This window comes from Rhincodon typus, chromosome 2 (genome assembly GCF_021869965.1).
Source record: "Rhincodon typus isolate 14 chromosome 2, sRhiTyp1.1, whole genome shotgun sequence".
NCBI classification, from domain to species: Eukaryota; Metazoa; Chordata; class Chondrichthyes; order Orectolobiformes; family Rhincodontidae; genus Rhincodon; species Rhincodon typus.
In genome coordinates this window covers 129,972,057-129,994,260 of record NC_063333.1, presented here as the reverse complement: position 1 = coordinate 129,994,260, position 22,204 = coordinate 129,972,057, and the positions used below count along the sequence as shown (strand labels likewise).

General features: G+C 41.3%; 1 protein-coding gene across 1 annotated transcript in view; it reads right to left on the bottom strand.

Moving 5' to 3' along the window:
- Positions 1-22,204, bottom strand: part of LOC109917670 (NFX1-type zinc finger-containing protein 1-like) — a 62,905-nt gene that overhangs the window by 16,821 nt on the left and 23,880 nt on the right. The window contains 10 exon segments of the mRNA XM_048609284.1: positions 766-1,013; positions 1,748-1,883; positions 2,620-2,681; positions 3,075-3,237; positions 5,052-5,195; positions 9,231-9,379; positions 11,431-11,559; positions 12,887-14,542; positions 18,145-18,351; positions 20,457-20,660. Of these exon segments, the coding sequence (XP_048465241.1) occupies positions 766-1,013; positions 1,748-1,883; positions 2,620-2,681; positions 3,075-3,237; positions 5,052-5,195; positions 9,231-9,379; positions 11,431-11,559; positions 12,887-14,542; positions 18,145-18,351; positions 20,457-20,660 (3,098 nt within the window).

Sequence of the window (22,204 nt, the reverse complement as noted above, 5' to 3'; positions counted from 1 at the left end):
TGCTGATGTTTACCCTGTCCATATAATTTTGCCGTCCGCATTATATCTTCAATAAATCTCCCAAAAATGTAACTCCACCACACAGAAAGCAAGGGTAGCAGGTGCATAGTAATACCGTAACTCCCGGTTCTCTACACCATCCTTACTTGGACATTTCCTTCTCATCACTATTCCTCCTCACCACTAGGTCAAAATCATGAACGCCCTGACCTAACAGTCTTGAGTGCTCCCTCGCCACATAGACTGCAGCGGTTAGCAGAGACAACTTACTACTAGCTTCTCAAGTCATCAACAATGATTCAGTTGGGAGCACTCTTCCCTCTGAGTGAGAAGCTTGTGGTTTCAAGTCCCACACCAGGGACCTGAGCACAAACCCTGATTGGATGCTCTAATGCAATAATATTGCAGTGCTACATTGTCAAGGGTGGCCTTTCAGTTGAGAGGACCAGACTGGCCTTTCAGGTAGATGTAAAATATCCCATGGTGCTGATTTGAAGCGAAGTGTGGGAGCTTGGCTCTATCCTGGCTAATCATTATTTCTCAACTAGCATCAATTAAATAAATTGTCTGCTTTTAGGGTCTGACTGTGTGGAAATTGGTAGCCATAATTCCAATAATGTAACAGGGACTATTCTTTAGAAACAGTGTTCATAACTTCTGAAGGGCACTATCTAAACACATGTTCTTTCTCTTCAAGGAGAACTATGACTGGTTAATAAACGCCAATGATAAATACCCAAAAACAAAGATTTTTTAAAAACGTACCTCCCATTCACCATCACTGTTACTCTCAGCTTGAGATCTGGAAAGGAGTGCAGTGCCTTCAGTTTTAAAGGCCAGAAACCTATCCCGGATTTCAGCCAAACGGGCAGTCGCATATTTCACTTGTTTCTGAATGTCATCGTCTTCAATCAGTCTGTCTGCCTCTAACAGCTCAGCCTCCTCAGTCACCTGAATTAGCTCGTCATCATCTTCCACTGCCTCTTCCTCTTCAGCCAGGTCACTGTAAGTTCCTGAAAGTAATTAGGTAATTTATCCCTTCATGAAGGAACAGAACTATTATTTGCAGTAGAAAACACAGAAACCAAAACAAAGCAAAAACCTGAGCTGCCAGAGGAAGTAGTGGAGGCCGGTATAATTTAAAAGGCATCTGAGTGGGTAAATGAATAGGAACAGCTTTGAGGCATATGGACCAAATGCTGGCAAATGGGACTAGATTAATTTCGGATATCTGGTCGGCATGGACGAGTTGGACCGAAGGATCCATTTCTGTGCTGTACACCTCTATGACTCATGACAAAGCCAAACAACAAGTCAGCAGATCTTGTTATTTAGTTTAAGTAACTGCTCAGGTTTATTCAACTGACTGTGATGAACATTCCTCAACCCAAATCACCCATAAAGATCACAGTTACTTACATTTCAATTTTAAGTTTAAATAAATACCTTAAGACATTGGAGAAGAAGTAAGACATCCAGCCTATTGAGCCTGATCTGCCATTGAGTGGGATTATGACCGATCTGATTGAACACAACTCCACTTTTCTGCCTTTCCCCCCACGACCATTGATGCCCTTACTGATTAAAACCCTGCCTGTCTCGGGCTGGAATATACTTAATGACACAGCCTCTACAGTCCTCTGATGTAAAGAATTCCACAGACTTATTACCCACAATGAAAGAAAAATACTCATCAATCCTAACTGGGCTACAAAATTTAGATAACACTTGGAATTTTCAATATTACCCGTATCCCAGTCGGTGGCGTTTGAGTCTGTCTCCTCTGCATCCTCTTCAGGTCTTGAATAATGTTTGGATAAAGATGTTAAATCTGATCTTTCCACTTCTTGAGATTGAGCAGAGGGACCACCTTCAGGAAACAGCTTAAAATATAAAGAACCCCATTTTGTTAACCATTATTTTGATCATACCTAGGAATAATCACATTACTGCTTGACAAAAGTTGGAGTCAAATCTGCACATGAATTATTTATTTTCTCAATTACTGCTAGAGCTTATGTAGCATTGGATTTAAGCTGGACTTAATTTGGGAAGGGTTGTGGGCTGTTATGTTCTGCACTGGAATGAGCAAATTCAAACTTGATTACTGATGTAATGTGGAGGTGCTGGTGTTGGACCGGGACGGACAAGGTCAGAAGTCACACGACATCAGGTTATAGTCCCAACAGGTTTATTTGAAATCTGAAAGCTTGTGATTTCAAATAAACCTGTTGGGCCATAATCTGGTTTTGTGTGACTTCTGACTATTCATGTGGGAGGTCTCAATGACTGGTAAATACCGGACTTTGAACCAATACCTAAAACAAAAGATTATATGGTCATATCACATTGCATGGGGTTTTGTTCCATTCAAATACTCGCATCCCGTTGAATTGATTCAATTTGATTTGATTTATTATTGTCAAATGTACCTAGGTACAGTGAAAAGTTTTGTTTTGCATGCAGTAAAGGCAGATCATACCATACAAAGTGCAATAGGGTAATAGAACAGGGCAAAGAATACAATGTCACAGCTGCTGAGAAGGTGCGCAAAGAGCGAGAGATATATATACATATATATATACTTGCTACTTGTAATTGCCCAGCCTCTGTAGTTACCTGATATCGCTCATCATCACCATCATCATCTTCTTCCTCATCCGACAGATCACTGCGACTTCCTAAAAGATATCAACACGTAGTAGTTAATGTCTTGATCAAGACAAAAAAAGCACTCAGTAGAAGAGAGAATATTTTCTTCTTTATTGATAATTAGCACCAAACATGATATTCCTAGAAATAAAAACTGAAAATCCTGGTTTGCAATGCAAAGTGATGCCAACAACGTGGGTTTAATTTGCACATCGGCTGAGGTTACCATAAAGGACTCTTCTTCTCAACCTTTCCCCTCACTGGAAGCCTGGTGGCCCTTAGGATAAACCACCACCAGTTGTCTCTCTCTCTCTAATGAGAAAGCAGCTCTATGGTTTGGTAGGACTGTATTGAATTTAGTACGTTTACTTACAATTATTTTTAAATTTAAGAAAAAAAAGAGTTAGAATTTTTGATATTACCAGTCTCTGCCTCCATGGCATCTGAGTCCATTTCCACCAGATCCCTTTCTGTCTTTTCCTCTGACTTTGTTGATTCGAACATGAAATAACAACCGTGTGTAGGTAATATTCCTAACCAATCCAGTATGTCATAGCAACCAGCGGAACCATCTTCACAGGCCTCCTTAAAATGTAAATAATACCTATTTAACAATTATTTTGATCGTGGACAAGAGTAATTCACAATATCAGTTATTGGTTGGTAAATGTTTTACTCAAAGCTGTGCTTGAGTTAATTCTTTGCTTCATTGTTACTCGTACTCACAATGATCAAATATCAGCCTACGATAACAGTCAAAGGGGTGACATATTAGGTCCAGCATTGAGTAAGGGGACTGTTGCCGAACAAAGAGACCTTGGAGTGCAGATTCACAGTTTCTTGAAAGTGGAGTCGCAGGTAGACAGGATAGTGAAGAAGGCATTTGGTATGCTTCCCTTTATTGATCAGTGCATTAAGTATAGGAAATTTAAAAAAATGAAAGAACTGTGGATACCGTAAATAAGAGACAAAAATGGAAATTGCTGATGTGTCTGGGACAGTGTGTCTAAGCTGTGAGACTGTGAGTATGTTAGGCTGTTGCTTCATTAAACTATGAGATAGCTGTCCCAATGATGGCACTAACTCCCAAGTGTTGGTAAGGAGGATTTTGTAGGATTGACAGGGCTATGTTTGTCGTTATCATTCCTGGTACCTAGGTCAATGTCAGGTGGGCCATCTGGTTTCATTCCTTTATTCCTTTCCATCAGTTGAATGATTTGCTAGGCCATTTCAGAGGGTTAAAGGTCATTGCTGTATGCCTGGAGTCATATGTACAGCAGACTGACCTGTTTCCTTCCATAAAGGACATTCATGACCTAGCTGGGCTTTTATGACAATTGACAATTATTTCATAGTCATCACATTTCATAGGCTTTTAATTGCAGATTTCTATTGAATTCAGGTTCCACCATTTGCCATGGGATGCTTGGGTTCCCTGACATTACCTCGATCTCTGGATTACCAATCAAGTGATAATACCATTAGGCCTCATCTATCACCAAACATGACTCTGTTCAGCTTTTATAAAATGCCTTGCGATGTTTTACTAACTATATCTGTTGTATAAATGTGTCACCGTTTACCTATTTAGGATTAAGTACCCTTGACTGCTAAGTCTACTAACAGTATATTTTTCCAACTACTGAAGACAAGATATGCAGCAGCATGTGGTACAATCTATTTAATCAGTATAGTGATAGTGTTCCACATTCAGCTCTAGGATGTCACCAGACCCAAATGTTGGGCAGGTAGCAGATTGCTTTTTAAGGGATGCACAGTGCATTTATGGGAGCAGTCAAGAAACATCTTGTGCAAAATGCTTCTTAAAAATTGTGATGCAAGCAAAATTTAACAGCAATATGAGAAGTCTGTAACTTTGACAGAAATCTAATAACTTTGCCAGTGAATACTGGACAATGCAAGAGAATCACTTTTCAGTTGCAGAATGAAAAACTCACTAATGTGGAAATGGTGGATGTGGGTACAATTACAACGTTTAAAAGACATTTGGATAAGTACATGAATAGGAAAGGTTTGGAGGGATACGGCCAGGAACAGGCAGGTGGGACTAGTTTAGTTTTGGACTATGTTAGGCATGGATTGGTTGGACTTAAGGGTCTGTTTCTGTGCTGTATGACCCTATGACCTCCTCCTCTTCCCTTGGTGAATTGTTGAACGGAGAAGATCTGTTATAGGGAGAAAATCTGTCATCAATTAATGAGAAGGAGCAGGAATGAAGGATGGAGCAGTCTCTGATTTGGGGCCTTGAAAGGCCAAAACTGTCTTCTCAAGCCAGTAATATTTCTGTTCATGATAACTATCCGAGATAATATTAATACTATTAACAATTTATTAACAATTTCCTGTTTGGACATGCATATGCACATCTGGACACATACCATTCCCACCTGAAGACTCTGCATGTGATTTGTAGAAATGTATTTGGATAAAGAATACAACTGAAGTACGCCATTCTCACTTGCAGCCAATGATGCGGCTAATATTTCAATGTCACGTTGAATCACTTCTCTTTCTTCAATCAGCTGCAGGAATAAAAGAGTACAACACAGCTTAGAGGTAATGTGTGGCCAGTTCTCTGGATTGTTTGTACCTCATTTACATTAATGCTTTCACTATTCCATACGCCAAAGTGATCATTTGATAAGGTTACATAAAGCAAGAGCTCATGGTATGGGGTTAACATATTCGTGTCGATAGAGGATTAGTTAGCTAACAAAAAAAAACCAGGAATGAACAGGTTCATTTTTGGATTAGCAAGCTGTAATCAGTGGAGTGCTACAGGGATCAGTGCTGGGGCCTTAGCTATTTCCAATCTGTATCAATGATTTGGATGAAGAGATCAAATGTACGATTGATAAACTTGCTGGCGACACAAGGTAGGTAAGAAAACAGGTTGTGAAATAGATAGGTTAAGTGAGTAGACAAAATTTGGCAGTTTGAGTATAATGTGGGAAATGTGAATTTGTCTTCTTTGGCAAGAAGACAAAAGTAATGTACTATTTAAAAGGAGGAAGCAGTACTCTGTAGTACAAAAGGATTGGGTGTTCTGGCATATGGATCACAAAGTTAGCATGCAAAGCAAGTGATGAGGGAGGCAAATGCAATGTTGTTGTTTATGACAAAGGGAACAGAATATAAACGTACGGAAGCTTAGCAATGGTTGTACATGATATCTGTCAGAAATCACACGATACCAGGTTATAGTCCGACAGGCTTATTTGAAAACACAAGCTTTCGGAGTCTCACTCCTTCTTCAGGTGTTAGTGAGAGAGGTAGTATCAGACACTGAATTTATGAGTAAAAGATCAAAGGTTCACACCACAGATGAGGATGTACTAAACAAGCCCAAGGTGCTGTTTATTTTTAAATCGGTTAGAAGGTTTTAATTGATTAATATGTATATGTGAATCCCCGAATTCCTTTCAAGTCGCGGTCCTGAGACAACTAAAGGTTATATTTTGTTCAAAAAGCACACAATTTATAGACAGTCAATATGGCATTTAATAAATTCCTACTTTGGAAATAAAACCAGTCTGACTCCAAACTAAAATACAAACAGATTCTAAAAAAGGTCTCACACCTAACATGCATTGTCTGACCTAAATTGTCACCTCCTCACACTGATAAAACTATTAGTTCTCTCAGGACCATGATTTGAAAGGAATTTGGGGATTTACATATACATATTAATCAATTAAATCCTTCCAACTCATTAAAGATTTAACAGCATCTTAGGTTTGTTTAATACATCCTCATCCATGGTGTGAACCTTTGATATTTTACTTTTAAATTCTGTGTCTGATACTACCTCTCTCACTAACACCTGAAGAAGGACTGAGGCTCTGAAAGCTTGTGTTTTCAAATAAACCTGTTGGACTATAACCCGGTGTTGTGTGACTTCTGAGTTTGTCCACCCCAGTCCAACACCATCACCGCCACATCATGACACAGGATCTTGGTGAGATGACATCTATAATACTATCTAGTTTCAGCTTCCTTACTGAAAAAAAGGATATTGCGCTAGAAGCAATTCAGAGAAGGCTCACTTGACTGATTGCTAAGATTAAGGGGTTATTTTATCAGGAAATGTTGGGCTGCATCCACTGATATTTAGAAGAAAGAAAGCTGATTTTATTAAAATATATAGGATGGATGCTGAGACAAGGATTCCCATTATGGGACAGAACAGAACTAGGGGGCACAGTTTGAAAATAAGGGCTACTTCCTGTAAGACAGAAACATGGGGAAATACTTTCGGAGGATCATTAGTGTATGGAACGCTCTTCCCTACGAGCAGGAGACACTGAGTTCCTGAATATTTTTAAGACCGAGTTAGATAGATTCACAAGGGTATAAAAGAGTATGGCAAAGGACAGGTTAACAGCATTGTGACCACAGTCAGGTCAGTCACGATGTTATCAAATGGTGGAGCAGGTGCGTGTGGGGTGAATGACCTACTCCTGCTCCAGATACACATTTTCATATGATCACAGCAGAGAAGATGAAGGAAGGATTTAGTACAAATAATCAAAATAATGATGGCTTTTTAACAGAATAACATAAGGATTAATAGGAAGGTCAGCAAAAAGAAACAGAGATGTAAGACAGATAGCAAAGGAACTGGAGGGAACAATGAAGTTTTTTTTCATAGAACAAGTGATTGTGATCCGGACTGAATGCCTGAAAATGTGCTGGAAGTAGATTCAATACTAACTTTGAAAAGGCAATTGGTTAAGTATTTGAAGAGGAAAAGACAGCAAGGGTGCAGGAAAACAGCAAGCAGGCAGGATTCATTTGATGGCTCTGTGGAGCCAAGGCAAATATGATGGTTCCCTTCTGTGCTGCAAGATTCCACAATTCCTTGATCAAATCAGAAACAGTGTCCTGAGCCTCAGAACAATCTCTGATCTAAACATTCAGGGTTGTTCAAGTGTGACGAAGTATTCTCTTCACTTTAGAGAAACAGTCAATCTCCACTTGGCTGACTCCTGTACAATCTGGCAGCTGACAAATGCAAACCAATACTATTCCATACTATACAATATAATATATTGGAACACCAATGGGGTGGAGGCACAGAAAAGGGTAGGATACTGCTGAATTTGGAACTAAATCAGGGACCTAAACTAAAATCCCTTCAAGCCTTGAATGCACATTTAAGGGCTGTTCCGAGCTACTTTTGGATTTCCATTAGTTGGGATGCGGTGTCCAAACAAACAAAGTCTCCTGATAACAAGGTGTGTATCTGGATGAGCGTAGCAAGCCAAGCAGCATCAGAGGAGCAGGAAGGCTGACATTTCGGGTCTGGACCCTTCTTCAGAAATGGGGGAGGGGAAGGGGGCTCTGAAATAAATAGAGAGAGGGGGAGGCGGTGATAGAAGTTAGATGGTGGAGCAGATAGATGGAGAGAAGAAGGACAGGTCAAGGTGGCGGGGATGAAGCCAGTAAAGGTGAGTGTAGGTAGGGAGTTGGGATGGGGGTTGGTCAGTGAGGAGGGAGGGCCGGGTAGGTGGGAGGGTCAAGGAGGCGGGGATGAGGCTAGTAGAGGTGAGGGAAGTGGGGGTGGGGGTTGGTCAGTCAGGTGGGAGAATCAGATAGGTGGGAGAAAAGACGGACAGGTTAAGGAGGCGGGGACGAGAAGTGGTCTGGTCTTGGGATGAGGTCAGGGGTGGGGAGATTTTGAAGCTTGTAAAGCCCATATTGAGACCATTAGTTTGTAGGGTTCCCAAGCGAAATTTGAGGTGCTGTTCCTCCAGTTTTCGGGTGGCATCGTTGTGGCTTCTACCTTCTATCACCGCTTCCCCGTCTCTCAATTTATTTCAGAGCCCCCTTCCCCTCCCCCATTTCTGAAAAAGGATCCAGACCCGAAACGTCAGCCTTCCTGCTCCTCTGATGCTGCTTGGCCTGCTGTGTTCATCCAGCTCTACAGCTTGTTATCTCAGACTCCAGCATTGGCAGTCCCTACTATCTCCAAACAACGTCTCCTTCTGTGCCACTGTGACTTGATGGACTGAATTTAGTTACGGCAGCAAGGATTCTGTTGGCAGCCCGAGAAGAGGTTTGTGGGTCTGAGGATAGGGTATGGTTAGGGAATGGAAGTGATATGGCCTCAGAGCTCAATCAGCCATGGTGGTAGTTTCCAGCCTGCCATGACATTAAAACTGCCACACATGTCAAATATATAGCCACACATCCCCAACACAAAGAGAGACAGAGTGAATGATGGCGAGCAGGTGAGGGGCAGCAGAGGAGGGGGAGTGGAAGAGAAGGACGGAGAGCAAGACCGGTAATTTAAGGCTCCTTGCTGTGCACAAAATACTTGTTGCATTCCCTACATTACCAATTGTAACTACACTCAAATACTTGCTGTAAAGTTCTCTAGAAGGCTTTACTGAGGTTTTCAAAGACCTGGTACAAATGCAAGTTCTGTGCCTACTAGATGCACTTGACAGAAAGACACGTTCTAATGTCAGTTTGCATTTTAATTATGTTATGCACTCAGTGTTTGCAAAATGAGCACACCCCTCAATTGAAAACATTCAACTTGTCAAACTCACCGCAGTTTGTGCACCTTTCAAATATCCTGGCAGATCTTTCCTGAAGTTATGCTGCTTTCTTAGCTTGTGCATAGAAAATCTGGACAGCGATTTATTACTGCTCCTTCCTCCAACTCTGACCAGCCCAGTGTCCAGAAACTTGAGGATCCCTAAAACGGCAGGTCACTTCATTTGTAGTCTCATAAGACAATTAACAGTTCCTTAGTCAACAACAAATGACACTTCAAATACTGTTTGACACTCAGTTGGAAATTAGAGGCAAAATAAACAGCGAGCTTCATCAAACTTCTTTGGAAGTGAGGAAATTTGCCAACTGCTGTGTGACTCAATGACACTATAATTGTACCCAGACTGGTCTACTCACTTTTAACTGCCCTCCAAAATGATCCAGCAAACTGTTCAGTTGCATCAATCTCCTGGGGAAACTAAGACTGGACAAAAAAAAAACACATGCAATCCCATCCCTGAATACGAAGAACAACAGGATGTGGAGCATGGAAGATCTCTACACCTCATTTCCTGTCAATTCCCCCACTACCCCCTTCCCCAGTTCATCATGTTTGCTCTACCTGAAATCAGGTCCTTGGCTCATTGCCTGCTGACACTTCACCCTGAACTGTGTTTTTTATTGCCTCCCATTCTCAGTGGCATGGCCCACGTCTCTGTGGTGACTGTAACGTGCCTAGTCTGGTGGACCGCCTAGCTATGAGATCCCCGATTGGGGCTGTTAACCTGACTCAATCAGGGAGCCATGGCTGACAGGAATGTTGGAAGTTCTGTCCACTCTGAGAGCTGGCAAGCCAGACCAGTGTCAAGTACGTGTAAATAAAGGATGACTTAATCACAGGCTTCGGTGGAGTTATTTCAGTCTCCAATGAACTAAAATGGGTAATCAGACTCATGCTATTGCATTTATTCTGAACCCAATCCCTCCAACCTCCCAAGCAGAAATGTCACCAGTACCATAGTTCGCCATTGAAATTTTCGCTCACTTACATCCCCAATATTACGAGCCTATTACATGGCCCTGCCTATGATGCTCACACTCCAAGAATTATTAAAATAAATCAACAAGAACTGAATTGACTTGTCTATTTTCTTCCTTTGATATTTTTAAATTTGTATCATCTTCAGGAGAGGTGAATTGGAAGGACTACTTATTCATGCTCCAAAAGGGGAACAGAATTAACACAACCAACAAGTTCACTGAGAAAACCCCTTTACAATTAGCTGTGTATTGATCCTGTCTCAGTACTCATCTAGTGTGTGAAATCATATGTCTCTAAAAATCTCCATCCAGCTTGGGTTAGACAGCGTCTGAAACATAACATTGAATTCTGGCCAATGCTCGCTGAGGAAGGATATATTAGAAGGAATGCATCACAGATTGATCAGAATGATTCCAATGGCTAAAAGGGTTATACAGTGAAATCAGGTTGCATATACTAGTTTTGTATTACCTGGCATACAGAAAATGAAGTGAAGATGTTCTAATATTACATCAGTGATTAAAAAAAAGGACTATTGATTTTCAAATCCCGTCACCTGATTTTAAGACATCCAAGAACTGAAATGGTTCTTGAGGGAAACACACAGACTTACAAATGGCCACCGCGCCCAACTGACCATGCAAGTTAGCCAAACGTTCATGAAGCCAATGTGCAGTAGAAGAAATTGTCTTTATCATATTTTCTTCCAGGTTAGCAGATAATAAAACTTCTCTGCATGTCACTCAGGAAAATCTTGCATTTAGCTCCATATTGATGCAATGGACATTTAATAGCTACATTTACACTACACAGAGGCATAACCTCATGCTAAAAAGAGCCATCAATCTTTATTGCAGCCTGCTGTGGAAAGTTGAGAAGAGGAGAGGCAATTCACCCTTCCTCACCTGGCCATAACAATAATCAAGGTGTATAAAGGTGATTGAAGGAGTTGATAGAGTGGAGTGGAGCTATATCCTTTGGTGTGAGAGTTCAGAAGTAAAAGAGCCATCATCTTAAAATTAACCTGGTTGACATTTCTCCTCCTTAGGTCAGATGGATGATGTGGAATCAGTATGTGCACATAATTGTGATATTGGTAGAAATTGTAACAACAGACAATGCCATACATTAATCAATTATTGCATTGGTCCAACATTTATGAAATGGTAATCAACAGCCTTAACTATCCATCGTATATTGGAACCTCTGACCTTCCAAAAACTGATCCAGTGCATGATTTGTGTAGCAGACCACCAACATAGGTGAACCAGTACCAGATTGCCAAATATTCTCATTAGCCAAAAGCACCTTGGCAACTTTCAGTCCCAGGAAAGTCTTCCCTGCAAATCAGAAAATACAACTGTTATTAAAGGATATAAAATTAACTTTGAAAGTGAAATCACTGGAGCATGTACTAAGCAGTTTAATGTTGGTTTTCCCACCTCTGACACCCAAAGATATCAGCAGGAGTCCTGATTGGCTGAACGAGCCCAATTTAAATGGGGTGAGGAAGGATATGCAAGCATTAATCCTGCAGTTTATGAATAACCAATGACTTGCATTTATGCTGCAGTTTTAATGTGATTACCATGTTGCCTTTCACAAGAGATCCTTTAATTTAATTATAAATAAACATTTGTCAACATACCAGACGTAAGAAATTGCTCATCGTGGGTTTTAAAACAAAAGGGTGTTAACAGAGCTGGTAGATTGCAGCAGCAGGTCAATATCAGTGTGCATATCAGGGAGTGGGATGATGTGATGGAACCCCTTCAGCCAAACCAGATTTCAGCCTTAATGTTTCGAGTCCAGTATGACTTCTTCAGAATGAAAGTGTAATACCAAACTCGAAAGATGAACTGTTTTTCTGTTCACAGATGCTGCCAGACCAGCTGAGTTTCTCCGACATTCTCTGTGCTTGGTTAAGATTTCCTGTATCTGCAGAATTTTGGGTTTATTCAGATTCCAGATTTCTCTGGTTTCAACTAAAAATTCCTTTAAAATGGCTGTTGGCTGACTCATATTACCTCTTTTTTCTGTTGGGGACCTAAGGAAGAAGTGCTGGTAATGCTGCTTGATGCAAAAGGTCAAGTCACCAGAGAGCTGCTCTCTCATTATTTAGCGAGACAGCTGGTGGGAGTTTAACCTACGGAGTGAGGTTGAGAAGGTGGGACCTTCATGGTAAGCCTCAGTCGGTGTGGGAACTGAACTCATGATGTTGGCATCACTTTGCATCAAAAACCAATCAACTGTGGTAACCAACTTCCAGAGACATGGTGCTGAACATCTTGACAATGCCACTTGACCCCTATCTGACTATCTGAATTAGGCTTCTGTTCATTTCCAATAGGTCTACTGGCAATGTGAACTCGAGGACCACTTGAAACTTAGAACTTGCTGCAGTAGTAAGTGAGGGGTGTTCTCCCCAGTGTCCACAGTAACATATATCCCTCAACTAACATCAGAGAACAACGTTCCCTGGCATTTATTTTAATGTTGCTCGTGGGAGCTTGCTAGGTGCCAATTGGCTGCTGCATTTTGCAAACACACCAGACAGTGCATTTCAGTGGGGCTTCCAGAGTGAGAGTGAAAGGTGCTACATAAGTGCAAATCCTTTCTATTACGTTACAGAATTCATTCCAAGTGAAACAACTAAAACCACTTTACCTGTTCCTGGTGGGCCCTGGATAATAGCAACCTCTTTGGTCACAGCCAACTGCATGGCTCGCATTTGGGATTCATCAAAGTTTAACTTCTCTTTAGAAGGCCATTGTGTAAAATCACGCACGTCAAAATTACTACCCAAGTTCACCAGGTTGGCAGCAAACATGGGCATGTTTGACTGTTTTGTGGTTGGAAGACATCGGTCTGTCATCAAAGGCTCAAGTGTATAGGCTTGACCTGAAGTTAGATATTTGGGTTCTGCAATTTGAGCCTGGCCTTCCACAATGTATTTCTGGAAGGGTAACTCATCATCTTTAATCTCTTTAAGGCCTTCCAAAATGTGCCGGTAGGCTTCAAAGTATGCAGTTGTTTCAACCATGAGAAAAGAGTCTCTTGAATTAACATCCGCCAGTTGATCCCGGCTATCCTCAGTGAAGCGCAGCGTGATGATGCCTTTTTTCAGTCCTTCGAGGTCCCTGTCTGCCACCGTCGCACACAGCATTGTTTCAAATTTATCTTTGGATAGGCAAAGAAACGACCCAAACAACAGTCGCTTAGAGCTCTCCCATCGAACGAACTTCAGCCGCTTTATATCAAACTTAATCTGGAAGAAGACACCACTGCGTGTGCACAATGGACCAAGTATATGTGCGTCAAAGTAAATTCTGATATCATCTATTTTGTTCTTTTGTATTTCCTTCTGGTCACAGGACAACAACTTGGAAATACCGTCTCTTAATGGGCGAACAAAGTCTTCCCGGAGTAGGCGAAAGTGTATGTCAAGGTACGTGGCAGTATCTGGATATTTTCCAGTGACGATGTTGGGTCTCACATAAGGTTTGTTGATTAAATGGATGTCTTCATAGGTCGGATATATTGAAAGGCATCTAAAGTCTTCCACGTAAGCCCCTTTAAAGTAGGTGTAGGTATCGGATTTCAAATTCCCAAGTCGCTTCTTCTCCTGCAGTTCTGCAACCATAGCCTGCAGGTTCTCGAGGTTTTTCCTGGTTTTGGTTGAGCCAGGGAAACCAATAGACTGCAGGTAATTTGAAGTCGACTGCACCAATGAGGCTAGAAGAGTCACTTCCAAAAAAGCGCTCGCAGGGTACACAGTAATCAGCTGATGGAGCAAGTTTACTATAGAATCAAGGTGAGCAGAGTTTTCCAAAAGTGATTTTGGCAATGTTTCTGTCTGAGCACTGACAACAAATTCAGGGAGGATACTTTTCAGAAACATGGAATCCTTGATCAGCTGTAGGAGATAATGTAAATTACTTCGGTTGGACTGGCATTTGAATGTTGAATTGAGAACTTTCAGAAAGGACAAAATGAGGTTTCTGTCAGGATTAGCCTGGTTTAGGAAATCCTTGAGCCCACTTCTGGGAGAGGCCAGTCTCATTATAACATCTGCTGGTTTCATTACGGCCAACCTTTGGAGCTCTCGGCTGTCTATATTCCACTGCCTGTGTTGAGTGGGTTTGCTGGGTATGGATGCTGAAGGGCTAGCAGCCCGGGACGGTTGGCTGGTTCTACGATTGGACGTGAATGTGTGTTGTCCCTGGTTTTGACTCCTAGATCGTTTGTAACTCTGCTGTGAATGACTTTCCTGAGTAGCAGGCCGGTTTGTTCTGCCCATTTCTCGAGGGTGTGGGGATCTACCTGTAATTGCACCATTGGGGAGGGAAACAGAATATTTTGTGTTAGCAGATATGCCATCATTGTTCAGTTATGATACTACATTGCTGAGGATGCTCGACGCCATTGTGATAAAACCATCAGCTTGATTGGTGATCCAATCAACAACTTAAGCATCCATTCTAGCTACCATGCATGAACCAGTGCTGCACTACACATTCCTTACAGGCCACAGGAAATCATTAAGACCATAAGAAATAGCTCATTTGGTCCCTTGAGCTTGCTCCACCATTCAATAGGAACATGGCTGATTTGACATTCCTCATCTCCACTTTCCTGCCCTTTCCTCATAACCTTTGATTCTCCTACCGATCAAGAATTTATCTATCTCAGCCTTAAATAAACACAAGGATTCTGCCCCTACAGGTCTCTGTAGCACACTCTAAAGACTCTCAACCCTCTGAGACAATAAATTCCTCCTCATCTCAGTCTTAAATTGGCACCCTGTAATTCTGAGTCTATGTCTTCTAGTCCTAGGCCCTCCCATGAAGGGAAACATCCTCCAAACATTTATGCTGTCAAGGCCCTTGAGAATCCGATATGTTTCAATGAGATCACCTCTCATTCTCCTAAACCCCAGTGAGTAGAGTCCCATACTATTTAAACTTTGCTCATAAGACAATCCATCCATACCGGGGATCAATTTAGTGAACCTTCTCTGAACTGCATCAATGAGATAATATATTTTATGGAGTAATTGTTCACAGTACTCAACAGCACCTTGTAGTTACAGTAAGACTTCCTTACTGTTATACTCCAATGTCCTTGAAATAAGGGCCAACATTCCAGTAACCATCATGATTACTTGCTGTAGCCGTGTGCTAGCTTTCTGTGTTTCATGTGCAAGTACCCCCAAGTCCCTTTGTGTTGCAGTTTCCGGCAGTTTTTTTTCCTCCATTTAAGTAATATTCTGTTCCTTTGTTCTCCCTTCCAAATTGTAAAACTCCATTTGTCATATTTTTGCTCACTTACCTAGCCTATCACTATCTCTCTGTAAACTGCGTCCCTCTGCCTTTCCACATGTGTCATCCGTGAATTTTGCGACAGTACACTTACTCCCATGTTACACACCATACCAAACTGGCCTATAGGATTAAAAAGGGCATCCGGGGCCAGACTTTTTTTTGCTAATTCAGGATGACTCAGAAGCTTTTCAGAAAAGGACGCATGGGACTGGCTTTGAGATTCTCGACCCTATTCCGGGCTTTCTGATTTTGGGAATGCTTCTTCACAGGCAGGCAGGCAGGCACCCTAACCCTGGGGGCTTCTTTGAGAAGATAGGCCTAACCTACTCCTTCATGGTTTTCAAAGCATTTGTGGTTCATAGCACATCAAAGGTGTCCTGAATCACAGTTTGCATGAGGGAACCTTTGAAATAGGAGTTTAAAATGTCCGCCTTATACCTCACCACAGACCCCACACCCAGCCATACCAAGATATGGCCAACCCCCAGAAAAAAATCCCTGGATGGGCATAAGGAATCCCAAGCATCGCCTCCCATATCCCATTGGCCCCAAATGTCCAATCCAATGCGTGGCCCCTAAATAACCCTCATGTAAAGGAATGGCACCTCCCTTCCTCTTCATGCAATAGACACGATATGAAAACAATTAACTTTATAGTAATAGTTGGATGTGTTTAAAAAAAGCTTTTAAAAATAATTAATTTATAACTTTTCATCACGTTAAAAAATACTCCTTTCTACTGTAAAGCAATAACAGTGGCAATCATCCAGACCTTTTTAATAAGTTTCAATAATTGAAACTACAAGGTACTTGAAACCAGAGCTATGAATCAAATTCAGCAGGTCTGGCAGCATCTGTGAAGAAAAAAATCAGAGTTGACGTTTCGGGTCCGGTGACCATTCTTCAGAACACTGAGGAAGGGTCACCGGACCCGAAACATTAACTCTGATTTTTCTTCTTCACAGATGCTGCCAGACCTGCTGAGCTTTTCCAGCAACTTTGTTTTTGTTCCTGATTTACAGTATCCGCAGTTCTTTCGGTTTTTATCTGTCAATCAAGTCGCTCTGCTGCTTCAGCAACTGAATCATTGGCTGAACCCTCGGTCAAGAATACACAGCGAGGCTTGGAGTTTCGGTTTTAAACGTGGTGAAGGATTATGAATGGACCACCCTTTTATAAAAAAAAGTTTTCCTTTTGCACATCAAACTGCCACTTGAGGATTCATTGCTTTCAGGTGGTGTGTAGTGGGTGGACAAGCTTAGAAATGGCATACGCTGCATAAGTTTAGAGGGTATAAGTTGGCACCGATGGAGCTTGGGGTGGGTGAGAGCTGCAGGGCCATCCCATTTTTATTGCTGCTGGGCACAGTTCTACAATACTGAGGTTGGCCTGTTAAAAAGACACCACCGCAGCCAATGTGGCTCCCTTCAAAAAACTTTTCCTGAGTTGGCTCACCCAACTTCAGCCATCATCTGCCCCTCCAGTGAAACGAGGAATTCCCTCAGCCAGCTGAAGGATGAAAACTGGCTCATTGCTATCATTCTCCTCATTGGTGCTGGGTCAAAAACTCAAACATGCCTATATAACAGAGTTGTGGAGAAACATTCACTATACTGTCACATTCTCCAGGGCAACTAGATGGGTAATAACTGACAGCACTGCCAGTCAGAGTCACCGGATTCACAACATTAACTCTGTTTTCTCTCTATAGATGCTGACAGACCTGGTGAGTTTCTCCAGCAATTTCTGTTTCTGCATGTTTCAGCCCTGACAGTGACATGGATATGCAAAAAACTTCTTTTTTGAAGCAATAGAACGTTTCATTTTAGCTTTGGCCTTTTCGAATCGAAACTAATAGCAATCATGCTATTATGTTAGTACAAAAATAGCAATATTTCAGGAAAATACCTTAAATTAAGAATGGTGCATAGCTTCCATCTGTAACTATTAAACTGGATGTCAGAGACTGTTAAAACCAGCACACAATTGAATCAGAAAATCGATGAAAATGGGACTTATATATCAGAGTTATGGGGTTATTCGCTAATTAAAGATCTCTTTACACAAAAAAAACCAATAAATTTACTTAAAGAACTTTAGCACTTAATTTGTACTCTTTGCTGTGATGCTTAAGAAATCATCAGAGGAGCCATATTTGGACTTGAAACATTGACTCTTTTTCTTTCTCCACAGATGCCAATCCTATTGAGTTTCTCCAGGATTTTTCATTTTTATTTCTCACTACTATCTCAGGTGGACATGAAAAATCACACAAATGGAGAAAGTGCAGGGTGTTCTCCCTGGTGCTGGGGCTTATCCCTCAACCAAAACAGCTTTACAAATGATCTAGCCATTATCATACTGCGGTTGTGGAGCATGCTGGGAGTAAAATGATTGCCATGTTTCCCATGGTACAACAAGGCCACACACCAAAAAGTACTGAATTCATGAAAACCACCACAGAAATGCAAGTTTCTTTGATTTCCTCATCTTACATTGTTTTGTAGATTATGGCAAACATTCTGTTAGCAATATTTTAACAATCTGTATTGTTCCTTTTCACTCTTAAACTTTCAAGTCATATAGCCCATCCTTGCTGACCTCGTGATTTCCCTTGGCAATGGTTATCATTTTCCTTCACGTTTTTCCTGAAGGAATCAAGCAGGTTAGGCTGACTTCCATACAACCAAGGATTTCTTGTACGACACTCAGACGAGTCACGATGCTCAGACGTATTTTTTTCCGACACACTCTCAGACCTATTTTTCATTTGATGTGGGTGCCTCCTTCGCTGTCTATCTCTCTGTCCTGGAATTTAGAAAGAAGATATTGGTGTCTCTTCCAGCAATACCCATCTCACAAGACTAATTTTCAATGTATCTTCCACTTAAACTTTGGCGTTGTAGCTGCCCATGGCTGAATGTGACAAAATGGCTGCTACTGATTTTTTTTTAGCTGACACAAGATGGTTGAAGAAAACTGTAGCAGATGCAGCATTTCATATAGCTCAGATCATGGCCTTCACAGACAGATAACAAAATGCCTCTGAAGGCCACAACACAGTCTTAGTAAGATGGGGCTAGAATGCTGACAGTAAGATTGCACTTTTCTGATAAGGATAGCTCAGATGAAAAAAGTCTGATTTCAAATTTTCTGCTTTGTCATGAAATAGAACTGGAAAGCTTGACCCACCTTAGATAAGCCTTTTAAATAACTATAGCTAGGAAATTTAATTAGATTTCTGTAGGCAGTCAGCCTTGGACGCAGAGATTGGTTTCAATAAACACCCTTGGAGAACCTTGATAAGGACCTGATACCAGCTGGTTCAAAGTTTGTTATTTAGTACAGATTAGAAAAGAAATCTGAACCCACAATAATCAAGACTTTTAAGTCATTGTTACTACATATAAATATACCTACATGGGTGAGTTAAAATTATAAAGGCAACTGACCAAATAACATTATGGGATTCAACGGATTTTTCTATAAATAAATGGCTGTAGGCAGTGGAAAGAAACTGTTTCTCCATCAGAAGGGAAATTAGAACAATAAAGACGTACAAACAGGATAATGTCACAAGAGCACCAAGAAACAAATGACATAGCGGGGGAAACAGGATCACTATGGCCTCAAGAGAATAAACAACTGCTGCTTCACAACCTAATGAACAACCTAAAGAACAAGGAAAGAATGACAGAATAAAACCTATAAGACAGGGTGAGAAAGAGGTCATGTCCCCAGAACCTTAAAGAACCCAAAAAGCTTCTTTTCATGACTTGATACAGCTTTAAAACTGCGATATTTAAGAAATCATTACATTCGTTGAATGAACTGCTCTTCTTGCCCCCATGTCACATTCTTAGTCAGCAACTAAGTGAAAGGCTATTTGTTGATCAGCCATCCCTCTACCATCTCTGATGCTGCTGTCACTGTGTGTCAGTCATGGCTCAGTGGTAACTCTCTAGGCTCTCATTCAGAAGGGTGTGGCTTTTTAGTGCAGTGCCACTGTTGAAGATAGAGTCAGGAACACCCAGAAAATCCCGTGACGCTACTAGAAGAACAGCAGGAGAGTTCTCTATGATATAAACACAGGGATTGCGGGTGAAACTCAGCAGATGTGGCAGCTTCTGTACAGAGAGAAAAACAGAGTTAACATTTCAAGTCTGCAATGACTCTTTAGAATCAGTCTCAAAATGTTAACTGTTTCTCTCTCTGCAGATGCTGCCAGACCTGCTGTTTGTTTCAGATTTACAGCATCTGCAGTATTTTGCCTTTATTGAGAGTTCTCCATGATACGGGGTGGCACGGTGGCTCAGTGGTTAGCACTGCTGCCTCATAGCACCAGGGGCCTGAGTTTGATTCCACCCTTGGACAACTGTCTGTGCGGAGTTTGCACATTCTCCCTGTGTCTGCATGGGTTTGCTCCGGTTTCCTCCCATGGTCCAAAGATGAGCAGGCTAGGTGGATTGGCCATGCTAAATTGCCTGTAGTGTTCAGGGATGTGTCAATTAGGTGGGCTATAGGCATGGGGTCTGGGTGGGATGCTCTGAGGGTCAGTGTGGACTTGTTGGGCTGAAGGGCCTGTTTCCACACTGTAGGGATTCTATGAGATTCAAATCCTGGTCAGTATTTATCTCTGGACTAAAAGACAAGCTATTTGTGGGAGCTTGCTGTGTGCAAATGGACTTCCAAATTTCCTACATTAAAACAGCGATCACGCTTCAATTGTATTTAATTGGAGGCAAAATGCTTCGGGACAGCTTTAGATCACGAAAGGTGTCACAAAAATACTTTTTGATTATTTTTGCAGATTATGGAAAATCGTGCAAGTGTCTGACTTATTAACATTTCAACATTCAACGTGGTTTCTCTCGCTTTAAAATTCCAAGTTACATAGCCCATGTTTTGCTAACCTTGTGGTTTCTGTCTTGGTGTCTCATGCTCCACACTGCCTTTTACAGACAAATCAAGCAAGTTCGACTGACTTCCACAGAACCTGGGGTTTCTCTCGCGAGGTGCAGACTGTTCATGACGCTCAAACCTCGTCTTTGCAGAGGTGCTCTCTGACCTATTTTGCCTTCGATGCGGGTGCCTCTCTCGTTGTCCATCTCTCTGACCTGGAATAAAAAGACAGCTTAGCTCATTGGAGACACATATTTCAGAGGATTGAAAAAGGGATTAAAAAAAAGAGAACTCAACTTAAGACCAGTCTAACTTGTCAAGAAACAGCATGGAGGAGGGGATAGAGGCAGGATTAAACCAGCTTTCCTCCTCTCAATAGCAACACTGCCAGTAAAGTTAGGCACCACAGTGTCCAAGACTATTGGAAATCTGGATCTTGAGATCAGTTTAAATATTTAAGACTGGAGAGTGAAAGATTTTTGTTGGATGAGGGGATCAAGGAAGATAGAAAAAAGGCAGGCAAACGAGGTTGATACATAGTGTGATTGTGACCTGTTTGAGTGGCCATCAAGCTCAGTGGTCAAATCCTTTGTTCTCTGAACAAAAACCACTGCAAAAGCTCTGAATGCTAAAGCAAAAAGGATAACAGAATACATGCATTTGGTATAAATCAAGTACAAAAATAGCAATGTCACTGGATCAAGAGTCTGGAACATCTATCTGAAATTCAACTTATTATGTGTTTAGGTTGCGTAAGAGTTGCATGAGGAATGGGTCAAGGAAACAGCATTAAACCCAGTAAATTGTGTACATTATACCCTACTTTATCCTTTACTCAATCTGCTTAAATCTCTTGAAGGAGGCAAACAACAGGTAAAACTTCCAAAACAGAAGTTTATGTTGATCACAAGATCCAAGAGGATCATAATTCCTTTGAGGCTCATCCATATCCCCTGTGGCGTTGAAAACACTGGCCTGAATTTGGCAAACGACAGTAAAATTACACAGTGCTCAGTGTCGATCTTGAAGAAAGCTGCCCACAACGATCTGCTGGTCTCCGTGGTTTCTGTTTCAACTTTTCTAAACATGGGGTTTCATTCTGGACCTGGCTATAGGGACAATATGTCCAGTGACAGTAATATCATCAAGCAGGCGGAGCAGCAGTATTGGTGAATTTTCAGATAACAAGCCACAAAATCAAGAGGCAAGGTTTTGTTATTTGCTTTAGTCAGAGAGCAAACTAAAAGATTGGAACATGTCAATGACACTAAAGGTAGAAACAGAAATTGGAAATAAACATAAAAATTACAAAAATCTATGGCATTTTATTATGGAATGGAGAATTTTGATTTTGCCCAAATAAGTTTGTTAACGTTTTTAACAGTTTGTAAGTGTCAGTGAGGTTAGTCAGCAATAACTAATGCTTACAATGCAATTAAAAACCCAGCTACACCTAACTAAATGTAGTTCACTTTTTCAGGGGGCTTTGCAGAGACACTAAAGCTTAAAAAGTGAAAGATCATTTCAAATAAATGATTTCTGATGAAGTGTATTGAAGGGTCATCACAATCTGAAATATTACTTAAAGGCTAAGTTTTCCAATTTTCAGTTGAAGTGTTTTGCCTGGTCTGCCATGGCTCACAGCAACTTTTCTCATGCAACCCTCTCCTCTCCATCTCATTAATTATCCAACTGGGATCTTTGACCCTCTTCTCCTGCAATCCGCGTGGCAGAAAAGGTGGAAACACTCACCGCTGTT